We start from the raw sequence: 19661 nt of genomic DNA on the forward strand, positions 1-19661 counted from the left end.
ATTGTCCCATATCTGTGACAGCCACACTGGGACAGTTTCACTCACCTTTTGCTTCAATTATTTCACCAGCTCCCATGTTCTACGGCCATGTAGATTGTATACATGTGTTAGAGATAGAGGCGAGTGGTCACTCAGGTCCCCCTCCTTGGGCTGGGGGCTCCTCCATCTCCACCTTCTGTCAAGTAGCAGGTCTGTCATGCAATACCAGGGAACTCTCATAGGGTCTGTGGCTATCATGGGGCCTTAACTTAGGAGGAAGCGGTGCTATCTTAAGGATTAAGAAACTTGACTTCTGCAGGAGCCAGAGTGATTCCAAGTCCTCCATGGGATTTGCATCTGTATCATTTCTAAGGACTTCAACTTGTATTTGGAGGTCAGATAGACAGACCCCTTCCTAGTCTCCACATGTCTCTTATTATTACCAGTAATCAAGTGAGTGAATATGCATCCCACAAGGAGATACCAGTGATTATCTTTTGAAGAGCACTCAGGAGCAGGCTTTATCTTTTAGATCAAAACACACTGGTGTTGGTGAGGAAGTGCAAGAAGGAAGCCTCTGCCCTGCCAGTGGTACATTCACTTCAGACATCATTTTTGTAGTTAATTTCAGAGTAACACATTTGACTATCTTAACAGTCTGTGCATCCAGTCCTCTCTATTTCAAAAAGAGAATTTCATAAGGTATTCACATCAACGTTGTTTCCAATAACTGAAAACTTCAATGTGAATATCAAATAACAGCTGAATGAATAAACAAACCACAGCAATCCATGCAATGAGAGTTTACTAAAAAAAATAGGAAAACACTGTAATCTCAAAATGATTTTGCTTGGTGAAAGAAGAAAGACAGATCAAATTGTGTCCAGTCATTGCATACAAAATGCAAAATATGACAATACACAGGTGTGATAGAAGGCAGGTCAGTTCTTGCCTATAAGATACTAGAGATAAACTCTGTTCTCTCAGATTTGCTGTGCATCAGCAATCCAGGAGGCTTTGCTTGGGCTGCTACCATAACAGTTCTGTGAACTGAGCTGCAGACTCAGTGGAGACACCACTGTGGCAGAATCTGGTCTCAGGCTCTGATCCTTGCTTACAGGCAGGACTTAGGACAAAAGCGTGGTCTCCTCTGCCTGTTTTCCCTTTTCTCTCTCAAGGCTCATCAGCCTCTCCTCAGGGAAGCTGCAGAGACAGCAGAACCTTCTGTAGAGCCGGAGATCCAGAGAGGAAGAAAAAAAAAAATACCAGAATGGAGGCGAGAACCTGAGAGAAAAAAAGCAGGAGGTGGGTCAATTATTTTATGTGTGAACCTTAGTATTCACGTCACATGATGTCTGTCATATTCAGTTACTTAAGAGTGAGTCAAGAGCTGGGAATGAGGTCCTGGGCTCAATGTTAGCACTGCTAGTGCAAAAATAATAACACTAATGATAATAATAATAAGCCACTAAGTGAGGCCCATAATATAGGGAATAGGCTACTCAGGATGTGGTCGTCAGAAGGTGAGCTGTCCAGCTATTGAGCAGGAGCCCAGGTCATGGCTGTGGTGACTCACACAGGTGTGAATCTAGAAACAATGCCAGTAGATTTGGGGGTGCAGCTCCATCCATAGTGCTTGCTTAGCCTGTGTGAGGTCCTGACTTGAGGCCACAGCACCAATACATAGAAGAAACTGAGGTGCTTTGGGAAATAAGGATGGCTGAATTGATGCACTTCTGCCCCCTCATGATGCCTCAGGGAAACATGTCCAGGAAGTGAGTGTCATTGCCACCACCACACAGCAGGAGCCAGGCTGCCTAATTTCCACCATGGCTGGTTCTCGGGAGACGCTGTCTGGTTCTCCTTCTGGCTCAAGCAAGGGACGCTTCTCTGGGAGGGGAGGAAATTACTTTCTTGTTTAGTCACCTAAGTTCCGCCATGGCTGGATCTCGGAAGATCCTGACTCGTTCTCTCTGTCTACTGTTTTGTACTTGTCCTATTTAAGATATAATATGAATATCCCATTTTCCCAGTTTGTTATATAGCTGTGTCATTGTAATGCTTATATTGTATTTCAATATTTGGATGTGCCAAAATGTTTTAGATGACAATTAATTGAAATATATATTGGTTGTTTCTAAATTATCCTCTTGGAAACACTATGGCAATTTAGAATGTTGCATTAATAACATTGGCAGTTGTCTACTTAATCACTTTCAATAAATTTTAGGGGTTTCTGATTTTTCATGTAGGAGATTTTAACCAGTATAACCAATCACTTTCCGTAGACTTACAGAAATTTTCCAAGGGCAAGTTTTCTAGTTTTATGGCATTAACAAGGAAGTACCTGTTTTCGTAAAACTTTCCCTCTAATGCTCTAAAATGAAAACAAAAAACAAAAGGTGACAGAAATACGTGTACACCTGTGACAAAACTAAGAAAATCTCAAGTTCTTGGTCTAAGCCCCTGAAAACACTGTTAGAACCCCAAACTCTTACTGAGGGCAGATACCAGGAGCCAGCACACACGTGTCCTGTCTACGAATAGGAAGATGGAGAGAGATGTGAAATTTTCACCTGTGTTTTTCCACTCTGTTTGCAGGGAGTCCTAGAGGATGGCAGAGTTTAGAAAGGCGTGTTCTGTCCCTAAACAGAAACGGAAAGAGTCTTCTGAGCAAGAAAATGCTCAGTCAAAGGCTCCTTCTGCTAGGCAGCATCACATTGTTTTTATATTGTTCTACACTCAGAACCAAATTTGGGATCACACGGAGAGAATAAAATACTACCAAGGGCTCCTACTGCTCAGCCAGAGCCACATCTAGGCTGGGGTAGTAACTTAAGTGAGTAGGGCCTTTGTGTCTGGTGACTCTTGTACATAAACATTGTACAAATAAAAAGGGAGGGGAAGGTGGAGTGGTTAACTATTAAAAAGTTAGAAAAATTACAAAGAGGAAAAAGATGAAAAAAGAACACTGACCTAATCAATTAACAAAAGAGCCCTCAACCAGTAAACACATGCCATTAGTGGAGGGCGGGCGGGGAACCACTAGGCTGATGAGGAGACTGAGATTATTGAAATATTAAACTCAAATGGGAGAATCAGTAAACTTCTCCAATGAAGCCAAGTTAATTACTGAAACTGAATATGTTAAAAATAGGACTGCTTAGAATTCACATTCGAGAGTACTTAGCTCACAGTAAGTTCCCATTTTCTGGGGACAGCCTTTTCTTCCTTTGACAGTCTCACAAGAAGGAATCTAGCTGCTGCACCTCATCGGCTAACTTCAGACTAGGTAACAACAGATTGGAGATAGAGCGGTGCAAATTCCAGCCAGGGATTGGTTGCTCTCCTAGGACTTCTGAGTAAGTATTGAGACTCTAGCATTTGGGGATAGCTTTGGAGAGAGAACTTCTAATTCTTAGTACTGAGATTTGCTTCTAAGGCAGTGCCGCTATAATTCCAATATTTGATTCTGGTCACTGGCCACAATGAGTACCTGGACATGTTCTTTCTACAGCAGAATAAGCAAAATACAGAAGCCTGTAAAAGAAAAACACACAAAAAGAGAAGAAATGATTAAAATTACTGCTCCAGCTAAATATAGAAACTAAAGTTGATTTTCTTTTATCTCTTTCAGGACATTATTTTGTTATTTTCTGACATTTTTGTGCTAACCATTGATCCTTAGTTAGTAATCTCTATTTTCCATTGTATTGTTTTTAAATATCTTCCTTTCTTCTCTCTTTTCTTTTTTTACCCGTATTTTCAAAAGTCACCACAAAGTATTTTGCGGTTGAATTTTTGTTCATAAATCTATGTGGAGGACCATCTGGAGGACTCTTCTCGGAAGGAGAGCCGTTACCCCTGTTTTGTCTAAAGCTGGTCCTGTTGCCATGCATTGACCTGTACAGAGCTGCCAAGACCTTCCTTTATCCCTTCAGTTGGTTTAAAGCAATGCAGATCCGTCTAACCGGGGTGCTGATGTGTAGCTCTGAAGCAAGGCTACAGGTCAGTGCTGCCCCAGTCGATAGCTCCCCAAAACGTGTGTGAGACAGGCATGCTCCACAGTTCCACCGTGTTGGCTGGGATCGAGCCTTGAGATGAGAGGCTACGGTCTCCAAAGGCATAAAAGACCACACATCAGAGCTGAGGCGCTGACCCTAAAACATGAACTACTACTTCAAATTGCAGTATGCAGATTATTCTTTATGCATACCCTTTGCTCTGCATAATACAGAGGTGATTTCAGGCCTCCTACTTAGTCCAGTTCACAGCACTCAAGTACTTCCCACCATTCTCTTAGTCACTCTTTCTGGAAATACTTCCTTCTTCGTGAATTAATAAAACCCAAGCTTGACCCTGGGTCTAAGCCTTTGTTCTGGTTAGTTATCACCCTAGCTGGACTTAGGACTCCGTTGGCTCTCCACAATTACAAATAAGCTTTAATGTCTCTATTCTCACCATGGATTGCACTGGTAGTGGTGGACTGGTACTAACTCACTAGCACTCCAATAACTTTTCCATGAGAAACAAGGATCAGGAAAGACTCTCTATAATTCTATACAGAGCACTTGATATTTACATATTTAAAAACAATACAATGGAAAATAGAGATTACTAACTAAGGATCAGTGTATTAATCTGATCACTCCTACCATTAATTCAGACAGACACCTGCCGATTTTGTCTTTGAATAGCCTTCTTATTTATTCACTTTATTTTCATTATTATTGAACTCACATTACTCATGTGCTGTGTACTCTGACCTTGTATTTTGCCTTTAAGCTCTCTTTAATACTTTTCAGCTGTCTTTGCATAGGTTTTATGTGACTTCTTCAGAAATATTTTTGGTTTATTAATTTTTTCAGCAATGTCTATTCTGTTATATAATTTGTCTACTAAGTTTTTAAAGTTTTAATTAGGGATCACTTTAAAATGCTTATACATTTGAATGGCTTATTTTCCTATTAGTCTTACATTTCATTTTCTTTAGTTTTAGTAAATGCACATGATTTCTTTAATTCTTGGAATATATTTTATACATTCTCTCACAGTTTGTATTATCTTTAGTCCTTGAACGTGTTGATAGTCTTGTTTATTTGGTCTGCTGATTTTTTTCTGTATGTTAAGATTTGGTCATGAAGTTTGCTTCAGGGAGGAAAATTCTCAAAATTCTGTTACTTTATGTCCTGGATTTTGGATATGTCTCTAGAGAATAGTTCCTTTTTTCTTCGTGCTGCTTCAAGATTAAGCAATGGTGCTAGTAGTAGAAGGAGGAATAGCAAATTCATTAAATAATACTTTTGACTTTTTACAATTTTTCAGACATTGCTATATGTATTTACATATTTTATGCATTTACATTAAATAATGAATCCCATTAATACATTTAATCTTTACAAAAATAATATATATGTCTATAACTAATTGACATTGTTATTTTGCAATTTTTATGGATAAAAGCATTTAGAGGGAAAGGATTAAGCAGATTATTCAACGTCATACAGTCCTACATAGCAGAACACAAATTTACATTTTTTTTTCTGGTACCAACAATCAAAATCAGGACTTTGTACTTTTCAGGCAGGCTTTGTGCTGCAGAGCTATATCCCTAACCCCAAAACATGAATTTTTTAAAAATATGCATTTGTTTATTTATTTATGTACTAGAAGTTTAAGCTTAGTACATGTTTGCAATATGTAATAAACACATTCACCATAGGGAGATATATACTTACATCTTAGTCCATTTTACTTTCCACGACCCCCATCCTTCTTTCTCCCTTCTCCTTAGATTCCTTCCCATCTGTAAAAGTTACACCTCTTTGTTCCTTATCATCATTTATTTTGCTCTTTATACTTTGAATATTTTGTATGAGAGAAACCAGGCAATAGTTAATTTCTGTATCTGATTTGTTTTGCTTAACATTATAGTACCAACTATATTAATTTTCTTACAAACAGCTCAACTCTATTATCCTTGTGGCTGCGTAGGACCATCGTGCACACATATCACGTTTTCTTTATCCATTTATTTACCGAAGGGCATATATTCAGTTTCCAACATGTAGCTATTGTGAATTAGTAATAGAAAATAGATCAGCAAAAATAGCATTTAATCAACCCAATATTAAAAGGCTAATAAAGCTTAATTGTAATAATGAAAATGGAGAGTGGTAAAAGAAATCAAATTTGAAACATAAATAAAAGGAAGATGAGAAGCAGGAGGGCAGAAAGAGAAATTAAAGAATCAAAGAGTCAAAGAAAGTTAACAGAATTAAAGTATCAGTAGAAAACAAAGAAAATAAAATGAGAAAATGATAAAACAAAGCAAAATAGAAAGGGAATAAGGAAAAGAAAGAAATAAACTCAAAAAAAGAAAAAAGAGAAATAAGACAAAAAAATAATTTCAGTGTGTTTGGGCAAATGGTTCCTTTTCAGGGTGTATAGTATTGGAAACCACCAAGTATGGGGATGGGGAATAGCAACCACAGGACTTACTTATTTGCATCTCCATTTCTATTTTCTGTGTGATGGTGAGTCTTTGCTACACTTTTCCTGTTGGGCACGGTCAGTCACTAGGATGGTTTTTGTGTTGGGTTGTATCCCATCCAGCAGCTCTTAGTGTTTCCCCTCTCTCTTCACTCCAAGTCACTGCTCTGCCTGCTTACTTTGTGGCCTGTGAGCTCGTGCATGCCCATCTGTCCCACAGGCTCACTGTCTATACATTCTGAGACTTGGTAACATCATAGCTAAAGGATATCTCTGATCGCACTGGCAGGTGGGGGAAGCTAGAAGTGGACAATATAGTTGGTGATTATCAAGCAGTCCCCCGGATGTTATGCAAATACTTTCATACCCAGCCCCCTCAGAAAAACACAGGGCAGGCCTGGCTTTTTACCACAGTGGGTGGGACCACCATGTCCTTCCTGCCTGGCACTGTGGTAATGGCTGCGGAAACCCGGAAGAGTACTTCTTCCATGACTTCCAATTCCCAGAGTACCTTAGTCTTAAACAATTTATTTCTTACCAAAATGGCTCCTGATTAAATTACTTCCAATTATGGTGTGTGCTACAACTGGTTTCTTCAACTCTAGCCTGCCATGGGAAAGGAGTCACTTTCATACAAAATTCCACACCAAATAGCTGTGGGATTTGGGGGAGCGGTAGCACTCTGAGTTCCTTACTTTGTTTCCCCTGGCTTACCTTGTGTTTGTGGAGACAAGTTCTTCTCTTTGGGGGTTCCCATTCACATGCCAGACGTTGTTTTCTTGATAATGTCTTCAGTTTTTCCAGTATCTCTGTGAATTCTAGTTTTTCCACCACTTTTTTCTTGATTCCTGGAGTTCTTTTTTTTCTGTTTTCTTCACTAAGGTGTTTTATTCCAGGTGTCTAGATCAGAAATCTTGGAGATGCTATGTTACCGCTCCTGGCCTTCACTTCACTGCACCTGGCTATTTCTTCTTTGGAAATGTGATAATAGAACTAGAATTTTCACCAAATTTACCCTAGAGTGCATATAGCAATTGCTATCATATTGTTTCTGTTACTAAACTGGCAGTTCTCTCTTCTATCTCCTTTACATGACGTTTGGTATGCATACTTGAGGTTTTCTTTTTTTAATATGTCACGGAGACTGTCTGTCAATCTCCACTGTGCCCTACAGGTAATAGGTGAAAATTTCTAAACAACTTTTAACACAATACAGTTCTGTAAAGCATCTGAATTCATGCAAGGATATGAATTTCTGCATCCCATTTTGTTGAAGATTAAATTCAGTTCATAGGGGCCTTAAGAAACCTGAGACTTGGGTCTCAGCCCAATATACCCTGGGACTTCTCCATTGTCTGAAATGCCACTCATAGTTCAAGGAAAAAAAATTTTTAATTTTATTTAAGGAGAAAAAGAAAAAAAAAGCAGAGAAAGGGTACAAGTTATACAGATTTACAGAAAAAAATAAACAGTAGGAAATCACTAGTTAATGGATTACATTTTGTCATCTTAGAAATAATTGTTCAAGTTACAAAATTAAAGCTTATAAAGTGGACATTCCAACAGTGAGACTGCAAACAGTTCTGTTCAATGATCCAATAAAACTCAGTAATATCATTATCTATCTTATACACTTAAATATACATGCAGTTATATCGTTTAGAGCACTTTCTTTTCAGTTCAAGGAAAATTTTAATTACCTTTTTAAATTTTATTACCCTGGTGTATGCCTTCCTTTCTTTGTTTCTTTCAGTGTTTATTAGCTTCTTTTCACTATGTTTTCTTTCTCATTTATTAACTTTGGTTATGCATCTAGAATATATTTTACTCACTATTCCAGTTTCCTTCTAGCTACAAGTTGTGTCTTTTTTATTATATTAGGTAACTGTCTATAGGGAAATCTTCACACTTAAGTGAAAAAAATGGTCAGCCCCAAATGAAAACAAATCAGAATCTATTAAGAAGTCAAAGAGAGGAATTCAAAGCACATACAAGAAATAGGGAGTAATGTAAAATATATGCAATCTAAGAAATTAGTGGTATTATAGTTCCCAATTTTAATGATTATTACAAAGACAAAATGATTCCTAAAGTGGGGAGTAAACGGCATAAAATTCTATAGCAAAATTTTTCATTATATTATTGATACTAAATTTTAAGTTTCTAGCTTTTCCACAGATCACATAGGACCCCAGAACTCCTCTACTACCTTTTGTTTCTGCCAATTTAAACATAAAAGCTATTCAAGATTTCACTGTTGACTACTTTTAAAAGTAGGACTAATTGCTAAAGAAATATATACATATATTTCACAGCTTTTGCTTTCTTTAATTACCCAACTTTACTCCGGGACATCTCTCAGCTTTATGATTATTAACATCTGTGGATTGGGAGCCATCTCAAATATTTGAGATTTCCCAATTCACGGACTTTGGTTTCCTGTTTTTGCCTTTTACTGTGGCAGCTCAAGAAAAGTTTGCAGTTCTTTTCAGACAGATTTCGAAATGGGAATTGAATACAGTTTAGTTTTTCTTTCTGGTACTATTGCACAAAAATTCACCTGAATGTTTATTGTTGTTGTTTTATTGACTTACTTTTATTTTGTTCTTGCATCTTATAAAACTCTACATTTACAATGAATACACTGGGAGAAAAGAATTTGTTCATAATTATTCATTTGTCCACCCTGAGAGTTTTCCCAAGGCAGAATATGAATTGCTTAACTCCATCAGGGGAAAAAAAAATCTGTTCTCCACTGTTCTGCCTGTTTATGCTGAGTTTGGCAAATTCACAGACGTGGTAATCATCAGTAATGGAAAAAAAATAGAGCTTTCTCATACAAATTTAACTGGGTTTTTGGTTGTTATTTTCCTCTTTTTTTCGTTCTTTTCTCCATCTTTGTCTCATGATGTCCGATTGACCAGTTCCATCTTCCTTGTTTACTATTTCCTCTCTTCTTCACAGAGTTGAAAGGCCAAATGGACAAACAGAGAGTTCTGTTATTCCAGCCAATCACAGGACAGTTATTGCCCTGCAGAATAGCTGGCTTACGGGGAAAAACACACACACAGAAAACAAAACAAGTTCATCACGTGCTTGACTTATTTAGGCACTACCGCTTTTCAGAAACCAGTCTGAGTAAGAACTGTTGGGAGTAGCCACCAGTTTAATGAATAAATGAAGAAGCAGCAAAAAAGTTTTAATTGTTGTACTAGACAAAAATAGAACTGTGGTTTTGACTGTTTCCTGAGTACATATTCTAATTTTTCTGACAGTAAGTAAAACTTCAATTTTTTAAATATTATGCCAAGTAGATAGATGGACATTGCTAAAATCAATCTATTTTTCAGATGATTTCAGGTATTTATATGTTTTATGTTAAAGACTTAGTGAAAAAATTTTTGTACTTTTTCCGTACAATATCTATTGTATAGATACACAGTAAAATACAGAAAAAAAAAACAGTAAAATTTGCTTCTGTATTAGCTGAAGGGGATTGTGTGAATATTATGATTTTCAAATTTGAGATAAAAGTTAAATTGGGATATTATAAAACCTGACAAAATAATTTTGGTTTCTTATTTGAATTTTATGTCATTTAGGCAGAAAATACTTTTTTTCTATAATTCTATTTTTTAAAAAAATTTTGTTTTGTAGTTTGTCTCTTGATTTATTCAGGGACTTCTGAATTCAGAAAAATTGAGAGAAATTATTTGGTCTTCCTGCGTCTTACAATCAAGTTTCAAGTAATTGGAGCCTGGATTATTATTCTATATCCTAATTCATGGTTAAAAGTTGTTTCCTTAAATCTGAAGGTAAATACTTTTATTGCTGCTATGTCTGCTGAGTATAACTCGTCATTCAGATAAATTCAAATGGAATTTTGATGTTAATTTGTTTAGCCCTGAGATTTCTATTAGGATGTGAGGAACAAGAAATGGCTACTAATAGGATGAGATACAACTTAATTATTGCATTCACATTGTTGAATTCTGATAGGAGGTGAAAGTGTGAGGTTGTCTTCCATATTATGAATGCTAATAGTAGTTTCCCATTGTAGTACTCTGTTATTGTAAAAGTGTGATAATAATCATTCTATTCTCCATCAAAACTCACTTTATGGGCTGGAGATTTAGCTCAGCGGCATAAGCGCCTGCCTTGCAAGCAGGCAATCGTGAGTTCGATCTCTGGTACCAATAAAAAAAGCAAAAAGACAAAAAAACAAAACAAAACAAAACAAAAAACCCTCACTTTACCAGATAGTTTAAAGTGAATATATAAATATTTGATGTGAAATTTTAGTTTTTGCAATAATATGTCAAATTGGTTTAACTGTTTTTGAAGAGCTATTTTAATGAAAAATATGATCAAGATTGTCTTCTAATACTTATTTTTCTGCCTTACTTTCTCTTTGTTCATTTAATGGACAGGTGAAATGAGCATAAAACAGATAAGTGTATACCAGCAAACTCAAGCACTTCTGCGAAAGAATTTTCTTAAGAAATGGAGGCTGAAAAGAGAGAGCTCATGGGTATGTTTGAAGGTTTGCCTCTCTCTACACTCAGAACTCTTTATTTTATTGTCTAGCGATTTCAAATGTTACATTTTAATTACCAGACTGTATGTATTGATTTTGAGGTTTTGTCTAGTTGCATTTGTTTAATTAGGACACTTACAGTAGTTTTTGAACAATAACATGGGATTGTAAAAAATAAAAGTATTATACGTATTTGAAGAGAGTAAGTTGAAATTTAATGAAATGGTGAAATAAAAGTATTATATGTATTTGAAGAGAGTAAGTTGAAATTTAATGAAATTTAATGAAATTATGGCCAGCTGTTGAAGCTATCACATACTATGTATTCAGAGCCAAGAAATAGTAAAAATTTTGCCTACTATAAACTGAGAATTTTTATATTAAAGACTATGAATTTTCTACATAAAGACTTTCCCAAGAGTCATGACAAAGTAATACCACTGGTGGCTTGCATTGGGTGAATGGCGGGCTAGTGACAGGTGACCAGCCCACAACTCCATGGCTTCACAGAGTGAAGGCCATAGGCTGATTATTTGGCAGTAGAGGAGGGGGTTGGATGAGTGGAGGAATCTTCTCTTATCAGTTAAGGGCTAAAACTTCTTTATGTAGGAAGTCTGCTATCTTCCTAGATCCAGGAGATGGCCATGGAATCCTCTGAGTCCAATCAGTAGGTTAAGAGAAGATGAATTGAAACCAAAATAATATAGAAGGTTGTGTTTGGCTGCATTAGCCACTCCTGAAAGGGCACATAATGACTTTTGTGCCCATCCCATTGGCTAGAGCTCAATCATTTAGTCCAACTTAATTTTGGAAGGCTGGAGATGTACTCAAGCATTTTGTCAAGAAGAAAAAGTTTATTCATATTGGCAACATATAGATAGTCTCTAGCAATCGAGCCCCTCACCTTCTTTCCCATCCTCTCTTTTTTCTTTCTTCTGGCTTGTTGGTATTTATTGGGGATTATACTCAGATAGAATTGAGCTATATCTCCAGTTTTCAAAAAAACTTTGCATAGAATTTTGAGTTGTCAAGGTGGACCTCAAACTTTTCATCTTCTCTCTGTCTTCTTAGTAGCTGGGTTTATAGGCAGGTGCCACCATGCCTAGTTTCTAACAGAACGACATGGAAATTAGCAAGAATATTGCTATTTGCCACTGTGATCTCTATCTGGAATACTCAGTGCCTTATAGATTCCAGAATTTGCTGCCTAGACATTTGGACCTATTGGAGATTGTTATCCTATTAGACATCCTGTTAGTTTTTACATAACCATGTCCCTCAAAATAAGATCTACCCTGGGAGGTCTTATTTTGGAGGGGGGAAATAGGATTCTGAATTATTTCACGTTTTAATGCAATTGACTTGTAGCACTCATCTAAAAATGATGCACCTGGCTAATAACTCAGTATTTATCTTCCATTGGGTTCTCACTGGTTTGAAGAGCACATGGTCAAAGTGAAATTTGTCTTCAACAATTCATTAATGTTGACTGGCTTTAAGAGAAAATAATCTAAATCTGTTCTCTTGTATGTTTTTAAAATGTTTTATAGGAATGGGGCCTCCCAATACTTTTAGGACTGTATATAGGTCTGTTTTCATTTTTTGGAGAAAATATGCTGTTTCCTGAAATGCCTCCTCAAGATCTTGGGAGGGTAGATAAATTCAATAGTTCTTCTGTAAAGCTCGTGTACATGCCAATCTCTAACATAACCCAGCAGATAATGAATAAAACAACATTTCTTCCCTTTATGAAAGGTAGGTATACTAAAGGCAAGAAATAATTATTGATTAGTTTTTTAATAAGATGCATACCTGTTAATCTGAAGACACAGTGACGCATGCTGCTAACTAAATAATTATCAAGATAGTTTACAAGTAGTTATCCTTCTAAATCCTCTCAGCTTGATGAAGATTCAGTTTAGGGAACCAACACTTACGCTGGCCACAATGGACCAACAAGTCTATAATTTCAGATTTACAGAATAGATATTAGAAGCAATGTCTCTATTGGTGATTGTGTATTTCTTTAATATAGTAATGCAACAATTGTGATTTATAACTCAGGAGAAGAATCTAAATAAAAGATTAGGTCATAGTTACTGGGTCATAATTATGAAAAGAAAATGGATAACTGAAAATTATTCTTTTCTGCATATATTATCATTTGTAGACATCTTTAAAAGTCTTCAATCTAAATTAGTTCAGAATAAATAGAATTAATACTGTATTTAATTCACAGGCAAGCAGGATATAACCTGGCTTTTACTACATTTCTAATAAGTGAGATTTCAGGCTGTTAAAAACGGTCATTTTATCTTGTTTCCTGATTAAGACAAAGGTCATGTAAATGTCTATGTTTCAGTAAATATGAAATCGGGATTTCTCAGCTGTATAGTAACTAAAACAATATCCTCTAGTTTTTGTATTTTAGTTCTCTTCTGAACTACTTACCCAATCATAATGTTATTTATTTACCTTACACTTGCCCTGATGTCTACCATTATGTAAAGAAAACATTTATTTCTTATGTATGTCTCCCGATTTTGGAATTTAGAACATTAAAATTAAAATTCCCACGTTGACTTTTAGTTTATATGATTTCATGGAAACATTTGTTTTGTTTAAATCTAATGAAAGTACCTAAAAACGCATTGATGGGTATCACATTTTGTTTTGGTGAAACCCTGTGACAATTCTCTATTTTTTTACTTTGTAATTCACAGAAGAAAGAATCATTGGGGTGCCAAATAAAGAATATATGGATAAAATGCTGTCACAGAATTTACCACATGCTATGGGAATCATCTTTACTGATACTTTCTCTTACAAGTTAAAAGTTTTTCGAGGATTTGAAGTTCCATTCTTGAAGGAAGATTTATTCAGTAAGTTTTCATATAAAATTTCATGTTTTTAACTAAAAGAATAGGTGACAATGGGCAACAGAGATTCTTTAAATAACATCCGAGAAAATAGAATGACATTTTACTGTTTAATTTATTCCAAACCCCAAATTATATTCTCACTAAAGATTTACCATCCAAAGATTGTAGAGTAATTCAACATGTATCTGTTGAGCCCTTGGGTGTATGTTTCAGAGGATGCAGGAGTGATCAGAGTCCCAACACCAGGTGAGATCCCAATGTAGTAGAAAAGACAGACATTGAATAATTAATGGAAAATCCAAAGAAAACTTCTTGTGGAGACTTTGACCAGGAGGATGTCAGTTGTGAGGAGCTAGTGGCATTGTGTTTCAGATAGAACAAACACAAATGTGAAGAACCTGAGGTGAGAAAGATAATCGTGGAATAAGCACATAAAAAGTAATATGAAGAAAGAGTAAACCTTAAGTAACTCAGGGACTAGGTCCTGTGACGTCTTGTAAACCTGGAATATTAGGTAGCCACTGATACACTTCAATCAAGACAAAATAAGCCAAGAGTCCTGATTTAGCCCAGAGAATGTGTTGCAAATCTTTCATGGAGACTGTCACAAACCCTCCCAGTGAGCTGATGGTGGCTCAGATGGTAATGGAGGACGCGGGATGGATGGATTAGAAGATCCCTTAGAGAAGAATCGATGGGACTAGCAGGATCGCTTCTTTCCTATTCATGCACTGAGTGTTAATAAAAGCTTTGGGTCCTAGGGACTGAAGTTAACAAGACACAAAGCTTACTATACACTCAACAAAGTAAAATAAAGCAAGGTTAAAAGATAAATTGTAAAATAGTAATTTTAGATATTTTATTTGTAGGGACAAGAAAGATCTGTAGGATAGTAACTTTTTAAAGGGCAAATCCAAATGAAAGAATTTCATCTAGGAGGCCAGCATTCAAGAGCAAAGAAAGCTGTAGGGCTGGAATTTGTGGGGTTTTGTGAATAAAACTACCTTATGAAGAATTTTGTTCTCTTCTACTTTACGCAGATAAAAGTTCTGGCTGATGAATTCGTTTCCCTTGGATTCTTGTTTCTTGTTCTCCAACTCTTCTCCTGTCATGATGGTATCTATGTTTTTCTTCATGCTTACAGGTCATTGCTGGGAAGAATATGATAAATTTTCATGTGCATTGTCCAAATACTGGAATAATGGATTTGTGGCTTTACAAACTGTCATTAATGCTGCTATTATAGAAGTAAGTCTTCAATTTAAAAGCTACAATGTAACTTTTGGTTAGTTTAATATAGTGTAATGTGGACTCACTTGGACAGCACAAAGGGTCTGATGAAAGGTGACTATCTTGGTTCATTGGTGCTTCTATAACCCAATACTTGATACTGGTTAATTTTAAAAGAACGGGAATTTGTGTCTTAACTTTTAGAGACTGGGAAGTATAAGATCAAGGTACTGACAGGTTCAGTGTCTGCTGATGACCTGCTCCTCACAGATGTCACCAACTAATATCGTCATAGGGTAGAAAAGCAGGGGAACAGAAAGGGTCTCAACTACTTTTGATACGATATTGATCTGTTTCAAGAGGGTGGACTGATCTATTCACTTGTTACTTAATCATCTCCCAAAATCTCCATCTCTAATGTCAACACAGTGGGAATGAAATTTGAGCATAAATTTTAGAGGGGACACATTCATATCAGAGCAATGATATATGCTCAGGTTTCCAGCTGGGTGTCTCCCCTAATGCTAACATCTGGCATAATTATAGTACAATATTAAAACTAAGAAATTGACATTGCTAACTTTTCAAAACTTACTCAGATTTCATCAGTATCTAGCCTTTCAATAATGATTTATGTTCCTTTAAATTCTTAGATCACAACAAATCACTCTGTGATGGAGGAGTTGATGTCAGTCACTGCTATAAATATGAAGACATTACCGTTTGTTTCTAAAAGCGTTCCTCAAATTGGAATCTTTATTTTATTCTGCTTGATTTACTTCTTCCCATTTATATATTTTGTATCACTTGATGTTACTAAAGAAAGAAAAAAGCATAAAAATTTAATGAAAACGATGGGTCTACAAGATTCAGCATTCTGGTGAGTGATTAACTCAAGTAGGGCAAACCGATAATCAGAGAAACTACGAAGCAGTGAAAAAATAATATTTCTGAACATCATGGTTTAAATTTGACATGCTGGCCATTTTTTTCTCTGTTATGGAGTCTTGATTTTGTGCTTAAATTTGCCATGGAAAATAGTGATGACAGTTCACTGAGCCCTTTCTCTATGTCACTGGTGCTCTAAACTAAGCCTAGGACAGAGACAGTGCCATCCAATTTGTAAACAAGGAAAGTGACAGTGAAAGAGAACAGAGTTGTACGGTGTCCATATGGTCAGTGCTATAACTGGGACGCCTCAAAGGTGTTTAGATACAGCTCTTCTACCTAATCTGCCTAGAATTATCATCTGGTTCCAAGCTTCTGCATGTTGAAGAAAGTGGAGACGTATAAAGTCCCTGTGCAGGCACTTTGCCACCAGGCACTTACGTTTTTTTGAGGTAAGTAAATACCATATGTTACAGTTAAATGAGATAGCCCATGTAACATGCTCAAAACAACAGCACATAGGCTAGCATGCAGAAAGGCTTCATTAGAACTTTTGCCTCATTTATATATATATAATAAATGTATATGTAATATTTGTATAAAAATATATATGAATATATACATGATAAATATGTATTTATATAATATATGAATATATTATATAATATATAAAATTTATACATAATGTACATATATAAATACATATGAACATAAATAAATAATATATATTTTTATGTTATATCTAATATATGTACATACTATTATTATTTATATTATATAATATACATTATGTATTATATTATATAATATGCATTAATATATTTATATAATGTATATTATATAATATATAAGTATACATTAATAATATTTATATAATATATATTGTATAATATAGTATACAAGTATATTATATAATATATAATTTATATATTATATTCATATATTATGCTTATATATTTATTAATATATTCATAATTATGTGTCTATATATTATATACAAATTTTTATATGTTATATACTTATATATATTTGGGGCAAGGAATACATATATTTACTGTGATTGTGATACATAAATGTGTATTTGTATATACCTTAATGGATTTGTATCATGAAATATCTGCAATAGAAACAAAGAGCAAAATAACAAATAGATGAGATTAGTCAACAGAGAAGCAAAGTGTGCAAACTCTAAACTCTCAAGCAGACAGAATTTTATAAGACTACCAGTGATAATATGTACATTGCCTAGGAAAATGAAAAATCACTGTTTATTTTAACTCCAAAGAATGCAAACATTTAAAACTATTGAATCATGGGGGATAATTCTCCATGCATGCCTCATACCAAGAAAATATTCTTTGTGCAGGTAGAACTACCTGTAATGTGTTTGTAATTCTTTATTGAATAACCCTTTGCAAGCTACACATTCCCTGCAATATTATCATCTAATGAACTTTCACTTTTTCGTAAAATATACTTTGCCAACAGAGAGAATTTTTTTTATTTGCGCACTTTAGAGATACATAATGGTGACATCCATCATGGGGAATTTGTAGCTGGACATTATATATCTTGGTTCCTCTTTCTACCCCCTCCCGTCAACTCCACTTTTCCTTTTTACTTACAAAACTTTGTTTCCATTTTATCTTTCTTTTCTCATTTTTTCTTTCGTCTTTTTTCATTTCCTCTCCCTCTTCCTCATTCACTTTTTCTTTTGAATATTTTCTTCCCATTTCACAGTATCTAATGTAAATTTTGGGTCTTATCCATACTTTCTCTTTCTCATACCAGACAGACCATGTAATATTTACACAAGTGTGTCTGATTTATTCACTTAAGAGTATGGTCCCAAGGTCCATCCATTTAGATATAAATATCTCTAGTTTATCCTTCTTTATAACTGAGTACTATTTCATTATAGAAAAAAATGTATCTTTCATCCATTCACTGGTTGATATGCATTTATGTTGTTGCCAAGATTTAGCTTTTACAAACTGTGCTGTTATAAACATGGGTGAATATATATTGCTGTGGTATGATGTTTTAAATTCTTTTGGGAAGATACCAAGAAGAGGAATAGCTGGGTCAATAGGACCTCTAGTCTTAGGGGTTTTATTTTTAGGAATCTCCATTCTGATTTCCACAGAGGTTGCACAAAATTACACTTCCACCAACTGTGGAGAAGCATTTCTTTTTCCCCGCAGCCCTGCAAGCATTTGTTGCTGGCTGATTTCTTGATAAGAACAATTCTTTCTGGAGCGAGACAAAATATTAAGGTTGTCTTGGTTTGCATCTCTCCAATGATCAGTGATGTTGAACATTTTTTCATATATTTGTTTGGCATTTACACTTCTTCATCTGAGATGTATGTATTCACGTTGGATGCCCGTAGTTGAACTGGGTCTTAAAATTTGAAGAGTCTCATTTTTTAAATTCTTTATAAGTTCTAGATATTAGTTCTTTAAGGAAAATCTGGCTAAAAATTTTTCCTACTCTGTGGGCTCTCTTTTCACTCTGTTAGTGATTTCTTTTGCTGTGCAAAGTCTTTTTAATAAGGTAAGATATCAGCTGTTGATTCTTTACCGTATTTCCCAGGCAATCTGCATTTTGTTCATGAAGCCTTGTTCCATAGGTATAGGTATATTCTTTTTCTGGCATATTTGGTATTTCTGTCTTTGTATTTAGATCTTTGATCTATTTAAATTTTCATTTAGCACATACATGGTAATAGATATGAGTCTAGTTTTAATTTTGACATGTGGAAACCCAGTTTTTCTAGCACTATTTATTAAAGAGGCTATCTTTCCTTCAGTGAATGTGTTTGACCCTTTTGTCAAGAAAAGGTGGTGGCTGAGTGTGTTTTGAGTTGTTTCTCTATATTGTAATCTGTCCTGCTAGTACCATGCTGTTTTTATAACAGTAGCTCTGTAATATAAATTTGAGTCAGGGATTGTGATGTCCCCTGTCTTGCCTTTGTTGCCCATAATTGTTTTTGCTGTTCTAGCTGTCTTCTGGTTTCAAATGAACTTTAGGAATCTTTTCTCTATTTCTGTGAGATATCCTAGCGATATTTTGATTGAGGTTGCATTAAATCTGTGTGACAATTTTGGGTATATGGCTATTTTGACTATGTTGGCTCTTCCTACCCAAGAGAAAGTGATATCTCTCCATTTTCTGATATCCTCCTCAATCTCATTTTTCAGAGTGCCCTTAGTTTCAAAATAAAAATATTTTGCTTCCTTTGTTACACTGATTCCTATTTCAGATTTTCGGTGCTATCATGAAAGGTGTTGCTTCCCTAATTTCTCTCTCAGTGGGTTTGTTATTTGTGTACAGGAATGCTATTGACTTTTCAGTATTGACTTTGTACCCAGTTATGCTACGGAACTTGTTTATGAAATCCAGAAGTCTGTTGGAGTTCTGAGGATCTTTTGCAAATAATGGTAGTTTAACTTCTTTAATTTCCTATCTTTGTTATACTTATTTATTTCTCTGATTTCTCTGACTAATATTTCCAGAACTATATTGAGTAGGAGTAGATACAGTGAATATCCTTGTCTTGATCCTGATTTTAGAGTAAAAGCTTTGTTTTTGTCCATTTAATATTATGTTGGCTATTGGTTTGTCATAGATGGCTTTTATCAGATTGAGAT

At 35.3% G+C, this 19661-nt stretch overlaps 1 protein-coding gene across 5 annotated transcripts in view; it reads left to right on the forward strand.

Moving 5' to 3' along the window:
• The first annotated feature begins 3205 nt into the window (after window positions 1-3205).
• Abca6 (ATP binding cassette subfamily A member 6) overlaps window positions 3206-19661 on the forward strand; it is a 66080-nt gene continuing 49624 nt past the window's right edge. The window contains exons 1-7 of one of the 5 annotated variants that reach the window (XM_063242606.1): window positions 3206-3341; window positions 10129-10286; window positions 10902-11002; window positions 12559-12763; window positions 13732-13890; window positions 15035-15138; window positions 15774-16000. In XM_063242606.1, the coding sequence (XP_063098676.1) occupies window positions 10256-10286; window positions 10902-11002; window positions 12559-12763; window positions 13732-13890; window positions 15035-15138; window positions 15774-16000 (827 nt within the window). In that variant the 5' untranslated portion in view covers window positions 3206-3341; window positions 10129-10255. Of the gene's footprint in view, window positions 3342-8292; window positions 9746-10128; window positions 10287-10901; window positions 11003-12558; window positions 12764-13731; window positions 13891-15034; window positions 15139-15773; window positions 16001-19661 lie in introns of those variants that run through there. The other 4 variants (XM_063242608.1, XM_063242609.1, XM_063242605.1 and 1 more) reach the window with 4 other exon arrangements.

The sequence above is a fragment of the Cavia porcellus genome, unplaced genomic scaffold, assembly GCF_034190915.1.
Source record: "Cavia porcellus strain 051 isolate PalLab524CR breed Dunkin Hartley unplaced genomic scaffold, mCavPor4.1 scaffold_32, whole genome shotgun sequence".
Taxonomy (NCBI): domain Eukaryota; kingdom Metazoa; phylum Chordata; class Mammalia; order Rodentia; family Caviidae; genus Cavia; species Cavia porcellus.